General features: G+C 33.0%; 1 protein-coding gene across 2 annotated transcripts in view; it reads right to left on the reverse strand.

Moving 5' to 3' along the window:
* Positions 1-268: 268 nt before the first annotated feature.
* The window catches only part of LOC134258393 (uncharacterized), a 31,871-nt gene continuing 7,587 nt past the window's right edge, over positions 269-24,552 (reverse strand). The window contains exons 1-13 of one of the 2 annotated variants that reach the window (XM_062740929.1): positions 19,760-19,808; positions 12,105-12,185; positions 11,781-11,888; positions 11,384-11,524; positions 10,389-10,433; positions 8,802-9,003; positions 6,743-6,850; positions 5,212-5,518; positions 3,922-4,043; positions 3,515-3,644; positions 3,126-3,281; positions 2,294-2,416; positions 269-1,557 (exon numbers count right to left, since the gene is read on the reverse strand). In XM_062740929.1, the coding sequence (XP_062596913.1) occupies positions 886-1,557; positions 2,294-2,416; positions 3,126-3,281; positions 3,515-3,644; positions 3,922-4,043; positions 5,212-5,518; positions 6,743-6,850; positions 8,802-9,003; positions 10,389-10,433; positions 11,384-11,524; positions 11,781-11,888; positions 12,105-12,162 (2,172 nt within the window). In that variant the 5' untranslated portion in view covers positions 12,163-12,185; positions 19,760-19,808 and the 3' untranslated portion in view covers positions 269-885. Of the gene's footprint in view, positions 1,558-2,293; positions 2,417-3,125; positions 3,282-3,514; positions 3,645-3,921; positions 4,044-5,211; positions 5,519-6,742; positions 6,851-8,801; positions 9,004-10,388; positions 10,434-11,383; positions 11,525-11,780; positions 11,889-12,104; positions 12,186-19,759; positions 19,809-24,552 lie in introns of those variants that run through there. The other variant, XM_062740937.1, reaches the window with a different exon arrangement.

Here is a 24,552-nt window from a genome sequence, read left to right on the forward strand (position 1 = left end):
TGATTAATACATTAGATAGAAAAGAAATACAAATTGATGAACAATCTCGCAGATGAGACAGTATGAATGGTATTTCTGTGACTATAAAAACAAAATATTTCGCAAATCAAAGAAAGGACTAGCAAAGCTATATTTTTGTTGAGATGATTGGTCTGTAAAGAAACAAAAAAGGTGTTCACTATTGACTTTTATACACCAGTGTTTGTACTTGTCAATTTCAATGTATAAACCTGAATATCTTAATTTTAATATCATATAATTTCCATACCTTATCCTTGTTGAAAAAAATCTCTTATTCTACAAATACATAGAAAGTGTGACCATAAAAATATTTTAAATATCGGAAAAATAAAAATAATTTACAAACTTTTCTTCAATTAAATTAGCCTGAACATCTCTACCAATAGTGACTACACATAATATGTCAACTTTAATAATGATTTGCATGGAAAGGTACAATCATATTGTATTCAATAAATATTCATTATATAAAAATAAATACACAAGTGCATAAGCCATAAAATTGATTGGCCTGTTGGACAATTGCACCTTTTATGAAACATCACAATAAAGACATCAGTCACAAGACTATTTTTGATAACTACAATGTAAACAAAAATATAGAATATTCTGGTGTATTCAATTCAATCTAATAATTTGAAAAATAAATAAATACAAGTCACAATAATAGACATCAGTCACAAGACTATTTTTGATAAATACATTGTCAACAAAAATATAGAATATTTTGGTGCATTCAAATCAATCTAACAATTTGAGAAATAAATAAATACAAGACCATGATGCTTTTACATAAATGCGAGTATTCACATGATTTTCAGTTTTGTAAGAGGAACTCTTTGTTCCTGATCATCACAATTTGGCCTAGGAATGTTGGACTCCCCTACCACTGACCTGTACCCTGCTAGAACGTTGAAGCCTCTCCATGTGTCGGTTGATGGCTCCATGTAGATTCGTCTCCAACACGGACTCTGTTCTAGGCAGGGCACTGTACCTTGGCAGGGTAGATGGGGCGATCGGCAAGGGGCGGTCCTCCTTCTTCTTCTGCATTGATGTCAGATAGGAGGTCCACCAGTCCACTTCAGAAGCTGTGAACCTTCCAGTCTCTGCCCACCTAGGGAGATCCCGCCTCATGTCTTCGGTGATGCTGTTGATCTTCGTGAAATTTGGCTCGACCACATCTGGCCCATCTGCAAATCCTGGCACCAAGTCATGAAGATCAACATCACGATATACCTCTTGGGAGATGGGCCAGTCTTTGTATGACAGCATCACTCTCCCGGACTTCTTGGAAATCTTGAAGACATGAGGCTCCTTTATTCCCCGTAGACTTCTCTCCATGGATGTCATCCCCCTGAAATCCCAGAGATTGTCTAGGTGCTGGACCTCTGGTTTTGGACAGAAGCTTTTCTCCACCATCTCATGAAGATGTGTCAGTGTAATGATCTTCTGTGTGTGGGCCTCCCTGCTGATGCAGCTGAACATCTGATCAATGTCTTCGTGGGTGTGGCCCACCATCAGGAATGTCAGCTTTATCTACAATGTAGAAAATGTATGAATACCACTGAAAGAATTTTAACATAAGAATTTAAGCATTCTTTCATGTTTTTCATAATATCTAATCAGCTTGTGTGGTTACTGAATATCATACACGGTTCAAGAACAGTATTATCCACTCATAAACATGATAAAGTTTAATTATTAACACCCACTACTCGAAACTAAAAAGTCTTCAGTTAAATTGAATTGTTCGGGGCATTCTTTGTAAAGTAGGTCAAGTGAATTCTAATGCTGGTACTTCATAAAGTTTCATGATCAGTGCACAAAATTACCCCTTCATATGTCACAAATATGCTGTATATTGGTATTTTTAACTTTTAAGTCAAGGAAGTCAAAGGACAAGGTCAAGGTTCATTAGGTCGGTAACCATGACAATTTACAGATGCCATAGTACCAAGCAATAAATTTGCAGAATATTAAGTCCATATCTCTTACAGTTCTTGAGATACAAGGTGTAACAGATGGACAGTTAGTGGACAGATAGACAGACACTCAACTGATAGACAGACAACGGGTCAGTAAGTAATCCCTAAGTGCAGCTCTGCAGGTGACACCAAAATATCATTTGTGCCATGAACCCACAAATTAAAACTAAATTATATAAATTTAAATTAGTAAACTGTAATTTTTAGTCAGTAAATGATGCTAAGTTAAACTTATAAAGAGGTTTGTCAAGAATCGTAACTTATTTATGTGCAACGTTATGTCTTACCTTCTTCAATATATCAGCTTTAACCAGCATTGCCAGGAACATGATAACAAACTTGTTTTTGTTATCCTTTGGGGAGTTGTCTGCTTGCAGGTACAATACTGGAGGCAGTGATCCATTGTTAATCTAGAAACAATGTATACAAATTAGCTATTTATTGATATACTTCTTTAAATATTCATATCTTGATACGCATATCTTGTACTTTAAACTTTTTCTAATTTTTTTTCTATTTTTCATAAGCGTCTCTATCTTCTGTTATATGAATTATGATGAAAGTTTTATGAGTTTTGACTTTGTATTCTGTAATTTTTTAAGGCACAGGATATATATTTTTAAGAGGTAGAGAAGTAAATTGAAAAAGAGGTACTGAAACTTAGTTCATTAAATAATATATCCCTTGCTGAAATTTCCTAAAGTGACCATTCAAAATTTGTGAATGTAACTTGCCAAAAAATCATTGCCTAAAAATAAAAGTTACATCCTCCCGTTTACAGTAATCATTTAGTAAAATATAAACATCCAATGCTCCTTCTACATTAGAAACTCATGTCACAATTTTAGACTCTTTAAGTTGGTGACCTAGACCTTGCCAGAATGACCTTAGTCAGGGTCATGATAATCTCTCAGATAGATAGAAATATTTCAGCAAGTAAGAGCTTCCATGAATGTTATGTAATCTAAAACAGGCATTTATAAATAAGCATGACATATAATCCAAGAAATGTATTAGTAATTTTGGAGAATGATTACCATAATTCTATCAAATTAAAATGTCACACGAAATGACCAAAAAATTTAGAAATACCCATAAAAGAATTTACAAATAACTTACCATTGCTGTATCTTTCAAGACTAGCATCAAGCAGTTCAGTGTTATGTTACAGTCAGAGGAAAACTGATCCGTCCAGGTATACACATAGGATTTGTTGATGCCATGGTTCAAAACACCCGTCACATGGTGATGAATGTGCGTCAGTCCCGTCTCACTCTGAAACATTGAATATTCATTAGTTTCAATGATAAATGTACACTAATTACAAATGTACCAGATAACAATTTCAACATTATAAATAAATGTGATAAAATGTGTGAGCACATAACAATGTACTGAAACATACTTTGCCAATTCTATTTTCAAATTAATGCATATTTGCTTTCATCATGTTCATGAGTTTCATTAGTACTTCAGGTAAATGTATAGAGACTTCATTAATTCAATACCTTGAAATTCTCTGGAAATCTTGGTAAGTTGGTCTTAGATTGATCCATGTTGTCTATTATCAGACTGGTGTATTTAGCTGGATTCTCTCTGCTCTTGCTTCTGTGCTTGTAGTACTTTTCTCTTGATAATCTAATTTTGGATAAAAGAATAAGATATATTATTTATACAACACTTGAATTTAATTTTCCAAAAATTGGCATAACAATTTAAATGTGAAAATATCACAATGTCACAGAGAAAACATCTCGTTCTTTTTTTCTTATCAAATTACTGTTGAACAATACTGAATACTATATGTTGCCAATTTATCATTTTTTTATTTAGATAAGCTGTCAAAGTTAGCCTTTATTTCATTCATTATCAGCCTTATATATTTGAAATTACAAATAGTTAATTATTAACTTACTCTTGAAATTTCAAATGAATTTGTCGTTGAGCCTGTAGCCTCAGTCTTTCTTCCTTGGTGAGCTTCTGAGAAAGTGCCTCCCTAAAAGTTGTGCACTCATTACACTTGGAAAACTTCTGAAACTAAAGAGAAAAACAATTCTCAATTCCATGGATGCAACCTTGTAAAATTGTTTAACTGGAATGGAATCTAATTAAATCAGATGTTAGATTCACTCGCATACTCAATGCACTAATAACCAATAACATCCCATAGAGGGTCAGATCAGAGGTCAAATTGTATAAACCAATCAAATTGTTGCCTGCAAAATCACTGTAGATTTGATTGAGTGAATAAGTTGAGATGTTCTGATTTTGAACTCTGATGTTACCCTCTATGGGATGTTGTTAAATGTAAGTGTATTTGATTGTTGCCTGCAAAATCACTGTAGATTTGATTGAGTGAATAAGTTGAGTTGTTCTGATTTTGAACTCTGATGTTACCCTCTATGGGATGTTGTTAAATGTAAGTGTATCGAGTATGTGAGAGCTAACTTCTAATTTTAATTAGATTGAGATGAACGTGGCTGTAAATTCCACTTTATTCTCAAAAAAAGTAAATATGCAAAAAAAAATACTATTCATATCTTTAAAAATATTACAACTAAAAATTAGTGTAATGAAAATCTAAAAAAATGATTTCCAAAATTTTCAATTTGATGTGAAAATCACAATATATTTATATAATTTTTTTAAAGAAATTCCTAATTATTTTTTGTCTATGTATGTGATTATTATATAAAGACTTTAAAACTTGGAGCTTGTACAAAACTTTTCAAATTTCATTAAGGCCACATAAATTGAAATGTTCTGAGGCCCGCACAAATTGATTTTAAGATAGCCACACCCCAAATTTTATTGTATGTTTGATAAAAAAAAAGTTGGCCATTTGGAGCCCAATCTAGAAAAAAGTTCTCTAATCATTTCTCATAGTTAAGTACTCAACTATCACTTTTGTTAGCAATTTTTAAGAGACTTGGTTACTTCTTTGAAGACAATACCCTATGTTTACACAATGATATAGCAATAATGCAAAGCTATTGATCACACATGAAAAGTATGGAAAGTATATATATTATCTAAAACTGATCAATTTGATTTAAAGAAAAGGTGAGTGTAAAAAAAATCATCTACTTTATTGCCAATAAAATGATTGGAAACCCTCCCTGAAACCAATTTTTTGGAGATATATTGCCTAGGAATCAAATTTTAGCCTTACAATCACAATGTACATTGATAAACTTGGTCTTACCTTTCTGACTTTAACATTGTTGAAATGTTCTCTCCATATTCTGTAGAAGCTTCGTTTGGACACACAATGCAGACCTCTGTCTTGAAATGTTTTTAGGTAGTCTTCATATGCAATTGTCTTGTTTAGGCAACATGGAAGGTGGACTTCTCTGCAGTCAGGCTGTTGGTCACCATATCTCACAGCAGTGGTTTCGACGTACGTTTTGGCCTGTAAATACATCTCACTGGCAAATTTCTGTCCACTTCTTCCATCCTCAGTATCCAGTGACTGACATCCTTCCTTCACTTTTGCCTTTATTATCCAATACCTACAATAAATTGTTACTTTTAGCATGCATCAAGTTCTCTATCAACAATTTACAGGGGGCCATAAAACTTGGATGAGCTCACTTTTAAGGGTCCCCCACAAACCCACAACATATGTTCTCTGAAAGAATTGAATATTCATAACCACACAATGAGATAATGTATTCTTGAAACCCACAAATTGGAGTGCAGAAATTTCAACTTATAATATGACCATTCATGGCTTTGTTATTCTTGAGAAGAAGATTTTTTAGAGACTTTTCCTATACATTTCTATGTAAAACTTTGGTTGGTCATTCTGGCCCTGCCCTACCCCTAGGGGTCATAATATGAACAAACTTAAATCTATACTATCTGAGGATGATTCCACATTAGTTTCATCTTTCATGGCCAAGCGTATTTTGAGAAAGATTTATTAAAATGCAATTAATTTTTTACTAATTCATAATTATCCCCCTTTGAAGAGGGCTTGGCCCTTCATTTGAACAAACTTGAATCCCTTTCACCCAATGATACTTTGTGGCAAGTTTGGTTGAAATTGGCCAAGTGGTTCTTGAGAAGATGAAAATGTGAAAAATTAAGGAAAACAACGGCAACAACCACAACGACAGACAAATTTTTATCAGAAAAGCTCACATGGAACATGTGGAAGGAGCGGGTGAGCTAAAAAGTAGGTACTTATTGGCTTTATCATCAAACTTTGTAAATTAATGTATCTTGGGTTTTCAAAAATCGTACACTAAAAAAATAGGTCACAGTGATCTACCTGCGATACTTTATGGATATTTTTAAGTATCTTGAGTCCTCAGGAAACTTCAATGTTAAAGTAGGTCATTATGACATACTTATGTTTTATTTATAGCTTCATTAAAATATCTTCAATCCTAATTGGCTAAGAATCATCAAACTTTATCAGTTGATGCAACTTGGGTCTTATGATACTTAGTGTTAGAGGCTTCAAATAGAAGTGATTGATTGTACAATTTATCAGAAGAACAATTCAATGCCATTGAGCCTCTTGTTAAACGATACTATTGATTTTTCATAAAATCAAAATTATCTCCCCTTGGAAGAAGGCATGGTTTTTCATTTGAACAATCTTGAATACCCCTGATATCCTACCAACTCTATTAATTTGATACTTAGTATTCGACTAATCATACAGCATCCACCATTATTATAATTTTAAATGTGAATCATTTGTGGAAAAAAAGGTCTTTACTAACCTCCTAGGTTTAACGCCATAGAGAGCTCTCCATCCAGTCTGACACAGTCTTACTCCAAATGCCACGAAAGTTACTTTGCTTCCTTTTTCAACATGAGCATAACTGCAGCTAAAAAAAAAACAGAATTCATCTTTAATATCATAAAAGCAAAAATATGAGTTTTATCCAACAAGTATGCGGTTTTTTATCCCCAGACTTAAGAACTTTGGGAAATCTTCTAGTTCTACTGAACACAGGCATTTAAATTCCTGAATGCTGATAATTATATTAAAAGAACTAGGGTCAACAAAAGCTGTCCCTTACAAATTTAAAGCCTTTGCAAATTTCATCATAAAATGGTTGATTAATACCAAAGAGCAGATTTTAAAGCATTAATTTATTTTCAGACTATGTACCCCCCCCCCTCTCTGACCCAGGGGGCATAAAAAAAACCCTTTGCTAGATACACCTTTCTTCATCATTAATATATATTCTTGGATCATTGGCATAAAACCCAGGAGAAAAGGAAATATTTTCAAAAAATTAAGTTTACTATATAATCAATAGAGCCCGCCCTTTCACCAGGAGCCCTGTCCCTAGGGTCATAAAATGCACAAATCTGAAAGAGGCACTTTTGCGCATCATAACTGTGCTTAGTTAGATTATTTGATACCCAGGAGCAGAGAAAAAGATGTTCAAAAAATAAATGCACTTTCACTATATAATCTATATGGCCCCGCCCTAACACCAGAACCACTGAACCTGGGGCCATTAAATTCACAAATCTGGAAGAGGCACTCTTGCTCATCATAACTGTTTACTTAGTTAGTTTATTTAATACCCAGAAGTAGAAAAGAAGATTTTCAAAGATTTTTTGCATTTTCACTATATAATCTATATAACCCCACCCTAACACAAGAACCCCTGACCCTGGGGCCAATCCGGGCCATAAAATTCACAAATCTGGAAGAGGCACTTTTTCTGATCATAACTATGTACTTAGTCAGTTTATTTAATACCCAGAAGTAGAGAAGAAGATTTTCAAAGAGTTTTTGCATTTTCACTATATAATCTATATAGCCCCACCCTAACACAAAAACCCCTGACCCTTGGGCCATAACATTCACAAATCTGGAAGAGGCACTCTTGCTCATCATAACTGTGCTTACTTTGTTTATTTAATACACAGGAGCAGAGAAGAAGATTTTCAAAGAATTTTTGCTTTTTCACTATATATTCTATTTAGCCTCGCCCTACCCAGGGGCTATGAATTTACACAATTTTGGTAGAGGACTCAATGCTGATTACAATCATGCTGATTACAATCATGCAAACAGTTTGCCTGCTTGGTGTCCATGAGAAAGAAGATTTTTAAAGATTGCGATAATTTTAGTGGTTTTGGCCCCACCCCTCAGGCCCCAGGGGGGCGGGGACCATGAAAATCACAATTTATGTTCCCCTTCACCCATAGATGCTGTATACCAAATATGGTAGAAATTGGTTCAGCGGTTCCAGAGAAGAAGCTGAAAATGTTCAAATGTTAACACACGACAGACGACGACGGACAGAAACAGATAGCAATAGGTCACCATTAACAAAAAGGAAGTCAGTGACCCAATGCTCTGTAGTAATACCCCTGCTCTAATGTGAATATACACTAACATATTAATATATGCAAGTTCAGCTATGAACAGGCACATAGATAAACAGGAAGTTGACATCTGATTTAAACAAAATTAAATCCCACCATATTGCATGCCTCAGCAAAGAATGTTCTAAAATTTCAAGCCTCTGCAATGATTAGTTGCTGAGTAAAATGACATTTTTTTAATGTATGGTATAAGGACGGATGCACAGATAAACAAGAAGTTGACATCAGATTCACAAGAAAATGAACCTCACTGTATGACATGCCTCAGCAAAGAATGTGCTAAAATTCAAGACTCTGAGGGTAGTAGTTGCTGAGAAAACTGTGACCAACAATTTGCTATGGAGAGACACACAAGAGTTAAATAGTTACCCCCTTTCCATTTCTTTTCTTTTTTTGGGGGGGGGATAATTTTAAAAAAAATTATCTTACCGAAGACTATTGAAGATGAATTCTGTCTGCTCATCTCGTTTCTTCATGTAAAAGTCTCTCCTGGCTTGCTCAATAGTCTTCACGTCTAACTTCTCTAAGCAAAGTTCCATGCAACACCTCAGGTCTTTAACTTGGTGGATAGTATCGATGCTGGTTTCCTTGCTCTCTAGACACCCCCCAGATTTCTTCATTCTTTTGCGTGCTGAAAATATATATGAAATGTTTGGTTTCATAAAAAATAAAGTGCCCCGCCACAGCATGATACGCCCGTCAAATATTGTTCAATAATCATGAATTGGTTGAGATGAAAGAAAATCAGGCTGCCTTGATTAACAGATTGACACAAATTTCAATTATCTAATTTCCATTTCTTATCATACATCTCTAAGAGACCTTACAGTGTAGGGATTGATTATAACAAATAATAACATCATATACTTCTAAACTGGTTGTGTTAGAGCATAACAAATATCCATCTACAGCTTAAAATTGTTTATTGCATATTTTATGAAATAATGGAAATGCTACAGTCAAAAATCAAACATAAATTATTCTTAAGACTATAAAATTTTAAGAAACCTCTCAACACTGCACACTAAAGAGTTCTAATTCTTGGGTATTTTTCTGCAGTTAGAGTGATCTGCCCTTAGATCTAAATTCTAAATTTCTCTCTAATTTGACATGCAAATTTCTGCTATCAAAATTCTTCTTGACCAGTGCTTGATAATTATGCCCATGGGACAAACTGAATTCCTCTCAAAGCATAAACATTTGTTAAAGATTGCTGTAAAGTATATAATGAAAAAATAAGTTTTTACTTAATTTAACATCTTTTAATAAGGATACAACTTTATTTTTACATTTGTTAGGATTATGAAATTTAGAATTTAAAAAACTTAGTTTTTTAAAAAAAATCACTTTAATTAAAGATCACAGTGACCTTGAAATAGGCCGCAACACACCTTCTACTTTAGATGTATACTTTTGCCAAGTTTGAAAGCTCTCGGTCTAATAGTTTTCTAGTAATGAGCCGGACAGGATTTTTCCATATTTGGTTATACAGTAAAACTCGGTTATAACGAAGTCGTTGGGACCTATGAAATCACTTCGTTATATCCGTAATTCGTTATAACCGTATAAGAAATTCATTAAATTTATATAGCTGGGGATCCAAAATGACTTCGCTATATCCGTAAATTCGCTATATCCGTGTTCGTACTAACCGAGTTTTGCTGTAGCATCTTTATTAAAGGTCAGAGCGACCTACTTTTTGTGCGTGACACACTGTCTACCCAAGAAGTATCAGTTGACAGTGTTTGATAATCCTAGGCCTAATAGTATACAAGTTATGAGCCGGACAGGAATGGACAGACAGACGGATGGACTGACGGACATGAAGCCTATAACATAATACGACCCGTCTTAAGACGGGCGTATAATAATAGTTTATATCATCATTCAAACATTTGATGAAATGTTAGTCCTTTTGATTGAATTTTGTTCCATTTAAATGATTTTAGAGCTTGATTTTTTTTAATTTGAAATCATGTCAATACAGATGAAGAAAATTTAAATACTATAACTTACGTTGTCTGTTGTCTGGTTTACAGTGCACCACATTCAATGTCCTTTCTGTAAAATATTAAACTGGTCTAAGGTATCTGTCCAAATCAGATCAATATTAGGATCTTATTCTTTAACCTTAAATATCCAACAAAGTATTTTCAGAGTTTTTTTTTTAAATTTTACAGATTTTTGTTGACCTGATCAATCAGTGCAGATTTATTTATTTATGGCGTTATGTCCAAATAAAAGTCATACTTTAAAGAGGTCAATCTAAACATGCTAAATAAATGCATATGTCATTATTCGCATCATCAACTAATGTCTCACAACCAATGATCTTTCTTTTACTTTTCATGCTTTAAAAAATACCTAGTATGAGAGACCCATGAGTCACAAGATCACAGAGTCAATATGGCCCTGCTATAATATCGTATATTCCTTTGTAAAGATTTGGTTCTCTCATTGTGACTCCACCCTACCCCTAAGGGGTCTTGATCTAAACAAACTTGAATCAACAGGACCTCAATATGGCTTATCACGACTTTGCCGTTTTCAAGGGTTATATAATGAATAGATTTTTGAAAATAAAATTGTTATGTATATAAACATATAAAAATTTCATCTCTAGTGATCACCCAAATGTAACCCACCACCACCATCCCCACCCCGGAGATTTGACCTAGCTCAATTTAAACCAATACTACCTGTGGATGCTTCCATATCAAAAAGAGTAATTAAAACATTGCCGCTTTGTTTTGGACATTTCTGAGGATATATTTTCCATATATATGTATACCTATATTCCTATATAAAATGTGAACCCCATATTGCGACCCCATCCAACTCAAGTACTCTGTTGCCAGCCATCCACTTTCCATCTGCCATATTTCAATAACTTTTTCCTGATAGTAAACCAAGTTGAAAACCCTAGATAGCTATACATTATCACAAGTCTACATGTAATATACTAGTATTTACTACATACCATGCTGTACATCATAAATTAATTATTCTACCTGATAGTGGTTGACTGTGGCTTTCATCCATATCTTCTTCATCGTGGTCAGCAAGGTCAGGACAATCAGTATTTGTCATCATGAAAAAGTCTTCATCTGAGGAGAAATCTGGGCAACTTGGCAACACGTCTGGTATACAAACTAAGGGGGAAAAGAAACATTTGTTTTTATAAATTACTTCAGAAAATTCACTGACCAAAAAATTAAATTATCAAAATCAAAAATATATAAAACTGAATCTTTTCTAGAAAAAAAGGAATATCATATATTAGATTTACTAGATTTGGATTAAAATTAACTTTTTTAATTAACTGAATTTTTAGTCCAAATTTCAAGTTCCTTTTTTTTTCAAGTGCCTTGTAAACTCATAAAGACAAAGTTTAATACATCTTATTACCACTGTCATCATGATCAAGTTGTCTGTTGGGTCTTTTAGATAATATTCTGTCATCTTGGAGTTCCTCATCTGAAGAGTAAACAGCACATTTCCTTTTGCCAACTGGATCTGTTGTGGAATTAAAGTATAATAATTTAGAAAGTGAACGATTCAAAAGGTACAACACAAGAAGACAGACAAATCATCATGGACCACCAGAAATGAATAAATTTACAATACTCACTGATCATGATTACAGTAACTTTGAACAGAGAATTTTATGAAAACCTTTGACACATCTAACTGAACATACAGTAAAGACCACAAGAAGGTGAATATAATTACCAATGTTTTCTTCTTCAGAAGAATAACATCCTCCTTCATCAGATGAATAGTGTGCCATGACTTCACATGCAACAGATTACTCTGAAAAAAAACAAAAAAACCATAAAACAAATCTGTGAAACCAATTCTTTCCGTTGCCGGCTAAAAGAAACACGAGTAAGGGATATGAATTTCAGTCTGTCTATTCGCCTGTCTGTCTGTAGTTCTGTTTGTCTGTAACACTTTTATTTCCATGTGATATCTAGAAAAGCCTTTGAGATTTTGCAGTGAAATCCATTCATTTCATCATGGACATTATGTATATACATGTATGTCTATGGTTCTATCAAACTTTGCACAAGTAGTCACTTTTACAGCACGCTGTAATATCATTACAGGATCCAAGCCCCTGCAACACTTTATCATATTTATAGAGAATTAAAGTATATGTCTTTAATCATTTTTTTGAAAGAGAATCCTAATAAACGTAATCTGGATCCCAATCTTAACAAGAGGCCCATGGGCCACATCGCTCACCTGAGAAGCTTTGACCATTCTGTTCTTTACCAGATTTCCCCCTTGTTATACATAATGCATCCCAACCCTACCCCACTGATCATAATTTAGACATTTTGAAATCTACACTACCCCCATGATCCTTCAATGGGCACATATGTTTCAGCTTTTTTGGCCCAGTGGTTCCTGAGAAGAAGATTTTCAAAGATTTTTCCTATATATTTCTATGTAAAACTTTGATTCCCTATAATGGCCCCGCCCTTCCCCCGGGGGTCATGATTCCTACAATTTAGAATTTACACTACCCCAGAATACTTTCACATAAGCTTCACTTTTTCTGGCCCAGTTGTTCTTGAGAAGAAGATTTTCAAAGATTTTTCCTATATATTTCTATATAAAACTTTGATTCCCCATTGTGGCCCGGCCCTTCCCTGGGGGTCATTATTTGAACAATTTAAAATCTACATTATACCAGGATGCTTCCATATAAGTTTCAGCTTTTCTGGCCCAGTGGTTCTTGAGAAGAAGATTTTCAAAGATTTTTCCTATATATTTCTATGTAAAACTTTGATTCCCCATTGTGGCCCCGCTCTTCCCCCGGGGGTCATGATTTGAACAATTTAGAATCTACACTACCTCAGGATGCTTCCACATAAGTTTCAGCTTTACTGGCCCAGTGGTTCTTGAGAAGAAGATGTTTTAATGACCCAACCCTATTTTTGTCTTTTCTTGATTATCTCCTCTTGCGAGGGGATATGCCCCTTCAATTTAACAATTTAAATTCTTCACCCAAGGATGCTTTGTACCAAGTTAGCTCAAAATTGGCCCAGTGGTTCTTGAGAAGAAGTTGAAAATGTGAAAAGTTTACAGACGGACAGACAGACACACAGACGGACGGACGACGGACAAAATGTGATCAGAAAAGCTCACTTGAGCCTTCGGCTCAGGTGAGCTAAAAATGGACATTGCCATGCCAGTCCATATTTTCTGAGTCAGGAAAGTGCAAGTCAATTTTAACTTCTAGTCGCAATATATATTTATTGGTCACAAATGCAACCATTTTTAATAGTTGCAACTTCGAGCCATGAAAGGTAACATATTTGTCAATGTCACATGAAAAGACAAGTCACAGCCTCAGGAAATGTCAAGATCAAATGTTTATGATTTAACAATTCTCAAAAATATGTATCAGCATATTAAGTTTGGTAAAACATAATTTGTATAGTTTAAAATAAATAAATAAAAACTGAGGTCCATGGAAAGGTCAAGGTCAATAAAAGTTGATGCAGTTTACATCAGTATGTATTAGCATATGAGTTTTTTTTATCATAAATATACAACATTCACCTTACAAGATTTAATGATTCTAAACCTTTCAGTGTCTGAAATACATGGTAAAGAAATCAAATGTTTTAGAAAAGATCAGCCATAAAGTTCAAAAAGTAGGTCATGGTGAACTTCTTTTAAGTTGACCTTGTTTGCAGACCCAAGATGCATGATTCATCTGACAAAGTTTGATGATCATAGGCCTTAGAGTGTCCAAAATATACCCCAAAATCAATTTGAAAACAAATGCCTGCAAAATTTAAAACAAGAGGCCTAGGGGCCATAAAGCTCATCTGAGCACATTGACTAGGAAAAAGCACATATCAAATCAGAAGTGAAGGTTTACTGAGGGGGGGGGGGGGGGGGGGGGGGGGGGTGTTGCATTTTGACCCCCCAGGGGATAATGATTTGAATAAACTAGAATCTACAGTACCTGAGTATGATTCCATATAAATATTACTAATCATGACTTTGAAGTACTTGAAAAGAAGATTTTAAAAGATTTTTCCTATATATTCCTATGTAAAAATTAGATAGGACATTTTGGCCGCACCGTACCCCCGGGGGTCATGATTTGAACAAACTTGAATCTACACCACCTGAGGATGATTCAACATGAGTTTCGTCTTTCCTGGCCCAGTGGTTCTTGAGAAGAGGATTTTTACAGATTTTTTCCTATATATTCTATGTAAAACTTTGATCGGACATATTGGCCCCACCCTACCCAGGTAACCCCAGGGGTCATGATTTGAACGAAACGTTAAAACCTAAAATTCTTAAATTCTCATTACTCAGTTCTTAATCTCTTATATCCCACAATTTCCATCTTGTTGGAAAATCACACTTTGATAAAATCTTGTAAATCTCTGTACTTTTTGCAATGAGATAAAATACTATTTTACAATTTATTATAAGAATTATCTTTCAAATGAACAATCAACAAATTTTAAGCTCTGTCTCAGTCCGTCTATGTCACCTATTAGCCCTAACTTATCCGTCTAAAATCAACCTCAATTTGTTAAATACAGTAGCAGATTTTAGAAATTACATAAACAATTTCAAATAATTTTGAAATTTAACAATATTTACCAAAACTTCAAGCAACCGGCATATTTTAACCCAGTCCTGACTCCAATTTCTCAGTTAAAATTCACTAAAACCTGACCAAAACCTCCTATAAAATTTCACAAATATTCCAAAAGTTGCTGAATTCCTTAAACCAAAACCTGACTCTTCTTAAGGATTTAGATGTATAACAGGGCACTTCCGGTAAAAATGACGGCATTTGCCGATGATTGCCGATGTCGTAACACTGTTTCTGTCTAAGAGTTATCGACCATTGTAAACAAGCATGGCTCTTCGTCAACACGGCTTGATAGACGCTGGCATTATTCATGCCATCAGATGAGAAAAATATACTTAACAGAGGAAAGAACAAATGTTAGATTGATAGAAAACCATGATACAGTAGTTTTGTTAGAAAAATTGCTGCATAAACAATCTTTTCAAAGTAAAATACATACTTGGGTTTTTCCATGTTCTAAAAATAGCACATCTTTCGATGTGTAGAGAAAATGAGGTAATTTTTTTTATTTCTTTAAAGTATGTTATATTTTAACAGATTTTTGTTATTTCTAGTCGTTTTTCAGTACATAGTAAAGAAACACATGGAAGTGTGCATCTATAATAGGGCTGTCACGGTTAACCGAAAACTCGGTTAACCGCTCCGAAATGACATTCGGTACGGTTCGAGTCAGGTTTTCCGGAATTCGGTTCGGTTTTTTTTTTATCTGTTATATAATACTAATTTGCTTGCAACACGCGTTGTGATTGGTTGTTTATTTCAATGAAGGGTTCTTTAACCAATGAAAATACAGGTAACATCGAAGACATTTAAACATGGCATACACATGTGGAAGGAAAACCAAATCACAAGTAATTGTTTTGTCAATCACGTCCCCTACTTTCATAAACATGAAGTATTCCCACACTTGTGATTTGGTGATGACTCTAGTCAATAACTATATTTATTTTATTTTATTTTAAACAAGAAGTTTATTACTTTGTTGTTTTTTGTTACATTTAACAACTTGTTTTGTTGAATAAAATAGATAAAAATTGGTGTCAGCAAAATAGTACTTTCTACAATGTCCTTAATCCTTCTTATCCTTTGATATATATAAAGATGTTCTATTTAAATTCTCAAAATGAAAACCGAACCGAAAAAACCAAAAACCAAGAATTTATTTTCTGAACCTAACCGAACCGAAAAATGTCTGAACCGTGGCAGCCCTAATCTATTATCATGTTAATTCGCTAAACTAGATCTAGACCGCGGTTACAGCTATAGATCGGTACATGTACATTGTCATTCGTTTGCATAAAAAGAATTCCCTGAGTTTTCTCTGATGAAAAAAAAAACATTTTCTGGACATAACAGATGTTTTTTGTTGTATAACTACATGACTATATACAAAGGTTGTGTTTCCAAAATGAAAAAAGAAATCTTCCTGGTTCTAAATTAAAGGTTTATAAAATACCTGTAACAGAGAGGAAATTGATAAAATAAAATAAAAAAAAAAGAACAAAACTTTAAGGACTAAATAATTTCTACTATTATTTAAAAAAAAAGGGGAAAAAAATTGGGAAAACACATTGGTTTTTTAATCTAGGTATTTATTTCATAGCAGTGCTCCAAGTCACACTTGCTCTCAGGTCGCAAAATGGCGACCTAAAAATTTTTTTGGTCGCCATTTCAGAATTTCTGGTCGCCATAATCAAATATTTCACTCGCCATAAAAAAACAACATTTTTTGAATAAAACTTGTTAATTTAAATAAGGATATGTATTATGTCTTTATTATATCATAAATTACTTATTACTGTGACTAATTAACAATTTGCTACGTTGAATGAAATATTTTTATTGAATACATGTACCCTTATGGTTGTACAGTAGAACACAAGTAATCTGATTACAGAAATAAAATTTTATCAAATGAAAATACAAGCTTGACAGCTGCTGAGACAGGACTTTGCCTGAGTTTGACATGTTTACTTACTACTACGTACCTAACCCATTACACACTCTTTATTAGCATGACAATACAATCATGATTCATTGTGATATGCAAGTAATTGATCAAATGCTTCAATAACAAGGTTGGATCTTAAAAAGTGTACAAAGTTTGGATGCCATTCTATCAAGAACATTTGTCCACGTCTCTGGTTCAGGTTCTACCAAACTTTGTACAGCATGCCATGCTGTCATAACATTACGTGATCCAAGTCCATGAAATGCTTTGTAAGTGTATTTAAGTATATGTCTTCAAACATTTTCTTGATGGAGAATCTTTACAAATGAAATCTCGATCCCGATCTTAAAAATTTTCTCAGTCGCAAAAATGCGAGTGTGTTTTCATTTCTAGTCACAAAATCAATTTTTTGGTCCCAAATGCGACCAATTTAGTCGCAACTTGGAGCACTGCATAGAGAAAAAATAGATGGGGAGGGGGGGGTATCATAATAAATATTTATATTAAATTGATTTCACTTTGTAATTCATGATTTTTGCAATTCTCTGTACATATGAGGAAAAAATACCATACTTTTTTAACTAACATAAGAACAAGATTACATGTACATTTTTTTTTATCTCCCAGAATTGTTCTTGTACAAGTGTATAAAAAAGGTTTTTTTTCAAGGTTAAAAGGTCAAGGACATTGTAAAAAATGTCTTAAGGCTTATTTATTTATGTTGTTTTATACACTTGTCAATATATAAGTATGGCATAATCATACTAATAGTGTTGAGAATGAAAAGTTATATTTGCGTGTCAGCAAACGGATACTAAAATTGGGGGTAGGGGTAGTAAATGCTTAATTACTCCAAAATATCCTGGTAAAAAATATTTTATGTATTTTATTTTTGTACAACATTGATTAGAGTCATTTTCTATCAAAGAAATTTTTAGCCCACTCTAATCTGTCAAATCTCTGGACCGTTACAATATTTTATTTATTAATGACAATCTGGATTTCCAGATTTTCATTCATGTCAAACGGCTTTTACAAAACTTGCAAATAATTGGCTACAAGTTATAGACCAAGGAAATCTAGTAGGCATAACTTTCATTGATTTTAGCAAGGCATTTTATTTGGTTAATCATGGTATACTTATAAGTAACCTTCAATCATATCACTTAGATCAAACAGCTATTAAATGGCTTCATTCTTATTCAAGATCTCAATGTGTAAAAATAGGAACATTTTCCCCTGATTTTTTACCCGTCACAGGAGGAGTGCCCAAGGGATCTATCTTAGGTCCCCTATTATTTTTATTGTAAATAATAAATAAATGTCATTGATGATGCAACCTTACATATACATATCATAAAAATATAAAAGGTATTGAGAATGCCCTAAACTTTGATTTGTGTGAGATTGAAAATTGGTGTTCCAAAAATAATACAAAGCAAATGTCATTCAGATGACGTCACAATGCACTGCAGTACATAGTAAATCTTATCGATAGGTTGAGACACAGTAGATTGGATTAATGTTTTACAAATAATATTTATGGATACATAGGAAATAAATTCATGATCCAGGTTCAATCAAGGGTGTACGGGAATTTTCCCCGGGTTTTATTCCATACACCCTTCTGCCTCACGGTGTATAGAATGAAACCCAGGGTAAATCCCCGTACACCCTTGATTGAACCTGGATAACTAATAATGTCCATGTTTTGCTATGGGAAACCTAAAATATGTGTCAAAGAAAAAAGTAAAATAGGAGGTGACAATGGCAATATGTAATAAAATAAAGATTCTGTGAAAATTTCATTAAATTTCACTCAGTAGTATAAGAGGAGTCGAGGATATTCATAAGAGATGGGTACCCCAAAGCGTAACAGACAGATGGACGTATCGAGTACTTATACCCTTCCATTTTTCAAGCAGGGGGTATAAAAATATGGAGGTGTACCTGACAATAAGAAAGCGCAAATCTTTATCTGTTTTTATTATTCCATCTTAATGTGTCTAGTGACTGTCAACATTGGGCTAGTAACTTTGTTACCGTCATTACTACATTACTTTGCCCAAAGTTTAAATAACTGTACACACCTTCGAATTGAGTATTTTTTCAGTAATACGCAAATACCATCTTCTCAGTTTTAAAAATTTCCACCCTTGCTCAGTTATTACTAACTATTTAAGTCACACTCTTCTGTTTTGCAGTATGTCCCTGACAATAAATATACTCAGATAAGCCTACATGTATTAAAGTTTGATGTCAGACCTGTAAATATAAAATACAAGGTCCTATTTCAATACATTTGGTCAAAACGTAAAATACGAGCTGCATGATTACACTATCCAGTAAAGTTTCTGTAAGACTTATCTATCGTAATTACTAAAACATAATTAGGCTGAACGTTATGGCTAAATGAAGTTTCTGATTAGCCTACCGATTAACATGAAACAGGCCAAAGAAAAATTTACTTTGTCTTTCAAAAGTTCAATGAAAGTCAGACCCTTTGAAGTGAAACAAATTCAAACAATGTAAGAAGATTTTAAAAATTTTAATATAAAATAATATTGATGCAAACCAACCAAGCCTCCGTTAGGAGGATAGTCCCCGCAACCCTAAAGATGGCGGCCAGGGGACTAAACCTGGCCTGGCTGCAGCTTGCGGCTTGACTATGCAGCGTATTAGCCGCCCGATATCCCCCTTTCTTGAGAAAACAGGGAATGATTATATGTAGTCCCTATGTTATAATTTGTATAATATTAAACATTAAATTAAGAATATTGTACGTTAACAATAACTTACCACATTCATGGACATCCTGGCATCCTCTCACAGTCGGTCAGCTTCCGAATGACCAAATTATTCCTACGCGTGTTTCCATGAACAGTTTGGATGTCTCGAGAAAAATGTTCATTATGTGTAAAATTGTTGATAACAATTATAATTTTACATTAACCGATAAAACACTAGCTTATTTTTATTAATGTTATGCTATTTAAACATGTCATAAATGAGAACTATTTTTTAACGCGAATATACTGAGTACAGCGACGATCGAGATTGGAAAACTCTAAGCCTAATATACATGTATACAGAAACTCATGGCAGTGCGCATAGGCCTACATGTATACACAAACGCTTCAAACAGGCCGCCATTCTGTATTTTTTGTTATCTTCTTTTGTTAAAAGTTTTTTTAGGTAAAAGAAATCAACTTTATCTAAGACCGATCTAAGTATCAGCATGATCATGATGATAGGACCCTAGCTGAAACCGATGATTTATTCTGACGAGAGTCCTTTTGCATGCTACCCCTTGTCATGTTCATTGATTGCAAATAAACATATAATTTTACAATAAAATGTTACAAGTTGTTTAGGGAAGGGTTACTGATATATCCCACTTGTTCAAGAATAACTTACAGCCAACGTAACGATTAATTAACAATGTAAAGTTAATTAGAAATACAAGAATATAAAATTATTCTCATCCAGACCGAAATTATTCCTTTTGAAGTCACACTCCGTATTCCATCAAAAAAAGAAAAGCAGACATCTAGCAACAGTGTGGGGAGGGGGGCGGGGGGGGGCTGCCCCCTCCACTTTTTTCCAAACCTTACAGTTTACACTATAGGAAATGGTTCGTCGACCCCCCTCCCCCTCCCCAACTGTTTGATGTGAGGAAAGTGTATTAAAAATTGCCCATCACACTTTCAAATCAATGCTAACTGGCTGCAAAGGCATTTTTTAAATACCATTTTAATGATATGAACCTGAATTGGACCTATTAGAATATCAAGATTACCAATAAAAGAAAATTAAAAAAAATGATTTACCAAAACATTACGTATGGCTTTTCCTATGTCAGTGGTTATTTTGGTTTGGTTTTATCAAATAAATTTATTCTGTGACGGTTAATCATCATAAAATCAGTACATAGATGCCTGATAAAATCAGTTATATCTCATCACACTATTAGTATGCATGTTGTTTACAATAGTCTTACTAAGACATTTTTTATATAACTGAAAAATATTTCCTTTTTAATTCAGCAGGTCAAGTGAAATGAAAGACAGATTTTTTTTCATGTACGTCTAATTTTTAAATAACACATTTTACATATATTTGTTTTTAAAGCAAAATGACTATTAATGGGAGGTGGATAATATCTATGTTGATGTATCATAAAATAATTACTAATATTCTAAAATAATGATGAGATTACTTTGATTGAAGGACACCGTGCTCAATTAGTTTCTGTCATTTAATTGTTGAAACAACAACAAGGACCTTGAACGTGTGTACTAAGGATAAACATAGTTTTTGATGAGGTGATAATTCCCTATACACTCCTTGACTGGCTTGATTGATCAATTTCCATTGACTCTCAATTAAAAATAGAAAAAAAAATAAACTTATATACTATCGAGTTTATTTAAATAAAATTTATGTTTAATTTGTGATAAAAGATACCATTAGTTTATGAATTTTTGTCGACATTCAGTAGTCTAAAGAGACCCCCTTATTGCAGGGATATCCCTAAGGGATCTCCAGACAGTAGGGCTTCTCCTGTAAATGACACGCGTTTATGTTGACAATGAAATACATCAGTACATCAAATGAAAGAAAATGTCTATGTTATGTAACTAGAACATATGATACGAATATACTTTTGTTAAAAAAATCTTAAAATTAACACTTTACTATTATTTTCAAAGGGGTAAAAGAAATAACTGTATCCGAAGATATTTTCGTTTCTTGATCATTCAACATATCACAATAATGAGTTGAAAGTGACGAACAGTTGTATAGAAAGAATAAGAATCGTTGCAAATTGGTAGAATTTTGAACACAACAGAGAGTTTACAATTTCTTATTTAAGAAATTCATCATTCGCATTTGGAACAAAAATAATTTCAAAAAACATATGCATATCCATGCATTCGTTTGTACCCTATTTTAGCTAAAAATGTTTTTTTTTTTTTTGTTTATTTTTTTGTTTGTTATTGTTGTTGTTTTTTATTTGTACATGCTTTATGTAATAAATATAATACTGCAATTAAAGGAATTGGGATCAAGTAATAATAAACAAATTCGACATATCTCTACATGAAATATTTTACAAAATTCAGATATAGGAAAACATACTCGTATAGACTATAGAAACTATGTAACTATATTTTAACTTTGTTTATTATTGAGAGTCTGGGAAAATACTCACCAAGTGTTTGGTAAAGTGAACAAAGATAAACATCATTTTATCTATTCATAACTTGAATAAATTGTATAATATAATTTGTATCAATATTCCATAACATTAAATTATAATTTTAACACTCATCTACATGTATTTTTAGTCAGGAAAAGAAGTGATTTAAGGAAAAACAGAATTAATAAGATTCATATCTAATTAGAATCATTGAAGTATCCACAGATGGATTTGATGCATCGATTGATATTTGAATTGAGAATTGTGTGTATGTTCATACTGGACTTATGTATTATCATACTAATATTTGGGTATTTTTTTAATTTAATGTTAAAAAATTATATTCTGTTTATATAGTCTTGTAATTGTGCATGATTAATAAGTGCACCTTCAAATTTGCCTCGACTTCACAGTAAAAACAGTCAAGAATTCTTTAGGGCAATTATTAACTTTAAAAAATATATTAATTTTTTTAATCTTTGCCATTTTTTTTCTTTTCGAATTATTACTAATTATTTGATTGGGGCATGAATCAACGAATGAAATGTATCCATGGGTCTTCTAAAAATGCGTTTGATTGGAGGATCACTCCAATTGACTGATTGTAATAACATGATTTTAATGAAGGGTACTTAACTCGGACGTTTGGGGTAGAATTCTATACGATTTCTCAAAGTCACCCTATTACGAAAGTTTGCGACCATGGCTTCCTGGAACTGGTGGTTCACCGTGCACGACGACATTCTTCTGGGGTTTGCTACGAGCCGTTTTCCGAAGACGTCCAAGGCTGTCCAAGACGTCCGACCAGCGAAAGAGAAGGGTTACCTAGAGCTGATCTTCGAGCAGGTAATGTAATTTTTTTTAATTTAAGGTAAAATGCTACACAAACATTTTTATTTTATATCTCTGATCCATCCCTTTTAAACAATGGTTTCAGCATTAAAAGGCCTGCATTAGCTTTTAATTATTTTATATTAATTTTTAAAAGGAAGCATTTAACTGGGATGTGGATAATTTTCAAAAATTCAAATAAAATGATTAAGAGCTGATATCAACCTTTCAATGCTAAAACCATTGTTTAAAGGATGACTCAGAGATATATAAAATGAAAAGTTGGAATGGCATTCTTCTTGAATGAAAATATTTAAGAAAGAGGAATCAAAGCTTTACTTTTAGTTAAGCTGCAATAATGTGTACCCCCCTCCCAAGAAACTTCAGATTAAAAAAAAATCGGACTACGTTATTGAAGCTAGTATTAGTTGATATGGAATTGAAAAAAAAATGAGAGGGTCGCATTATTGCAGCAAAAGTAGAATGTAGTATGTTAAATTAGTTTTAGATGGAATTTGGTATCAATTAGTTCAATTAGTTTTAGTTCAGATGGAAATAATGTCTTTTCTACCAACTCTTTTATCAAGAAGTTCATTTCCTATGTAAACATAATTTGTAATATGCCCTAGGATGTTTATCCTGAGCAATAAATAAATTATATTACACAAGTATTATATACAGTATTAGGTAAAATCAGTTTCTAAATTGTTTCAAAGTTCTTTTAAATTTTCAATGAACAGTTTGAATTAGATTAATTTTTAGTGAAAGTCCACAGTTTGACAATCAAGGGATGTACTGAGTATGTAAAATTATTTAGTAACGTTTTCAACTAGATCGAAAAACGTGCACACAAAAGTATTAAAAGTTTGGTAACAAGTGTCATCTTGAAATTTTGTAGTTGATTTATCGTATAACTTAATTAGCACATTTTAAGGTCTTCAATTCTAATAGGAAGAAATTCAATGAAATTGAAAACATAACAGATATGTAGGCATTGAATACTCAGTTTTTTTTTAGACATACTTCCCATTTATAACTATAATTAAGTATGTTTAGTGGGATGTGTCTTAATTCATGACCTTGAATTTTGGAACGAGTTATTTCCCCTATTTTAATTAAGAAACAAAAATCAATTTAAAAAAATTAGCAGGTAAAACAATTGTTTTCAATTATCATTCTATTTTTAATATTTCGATGCATCTTTCCACCACAGGATTTATTGATATTCAAATTATTTGAATTTTTATTTTGAAAAAATTGAATGAACTTTACTTTATAATCTTCCACTATAAAATATAAACGAAACAATTTCTTTGCTGAACATAATTTATTTCCCTTAATCCTATAGTAATAGAGTGACATTGGATCCATGTCAATATGCTAGTATTCCATATCGATGGACATCATAATCTACTACTATTTTTATAGCTTATTTTTTGCTTGTCAATATATAAAGTTGAGAATTTTTTTTTTTTATATGACTTCCCATTTCTAAAACGATGCTATGTCATTTCTTGTAATCGTGTAGCCATTTTAATTTTGTTGAACACCCACAAGT

Source organism: Saccostrea cucullata, unplaced genomic scaffold (assembly GCF_032062105.1).
Source record: "Saccostrea cucullata isolate Sc308-1 unplaced genomic scaffold, CSIRO_AGI_Scuc_v1 ctg7214, whole genome shotgun sequence".
NCBI classification, from domain to species: domain Eukaryota; kingdom Metazoa; phylum Mollusca; class Bivalvia; order Ostreida; family Ostreidae; genus Saccostrea; species Saccostrea cuccullata.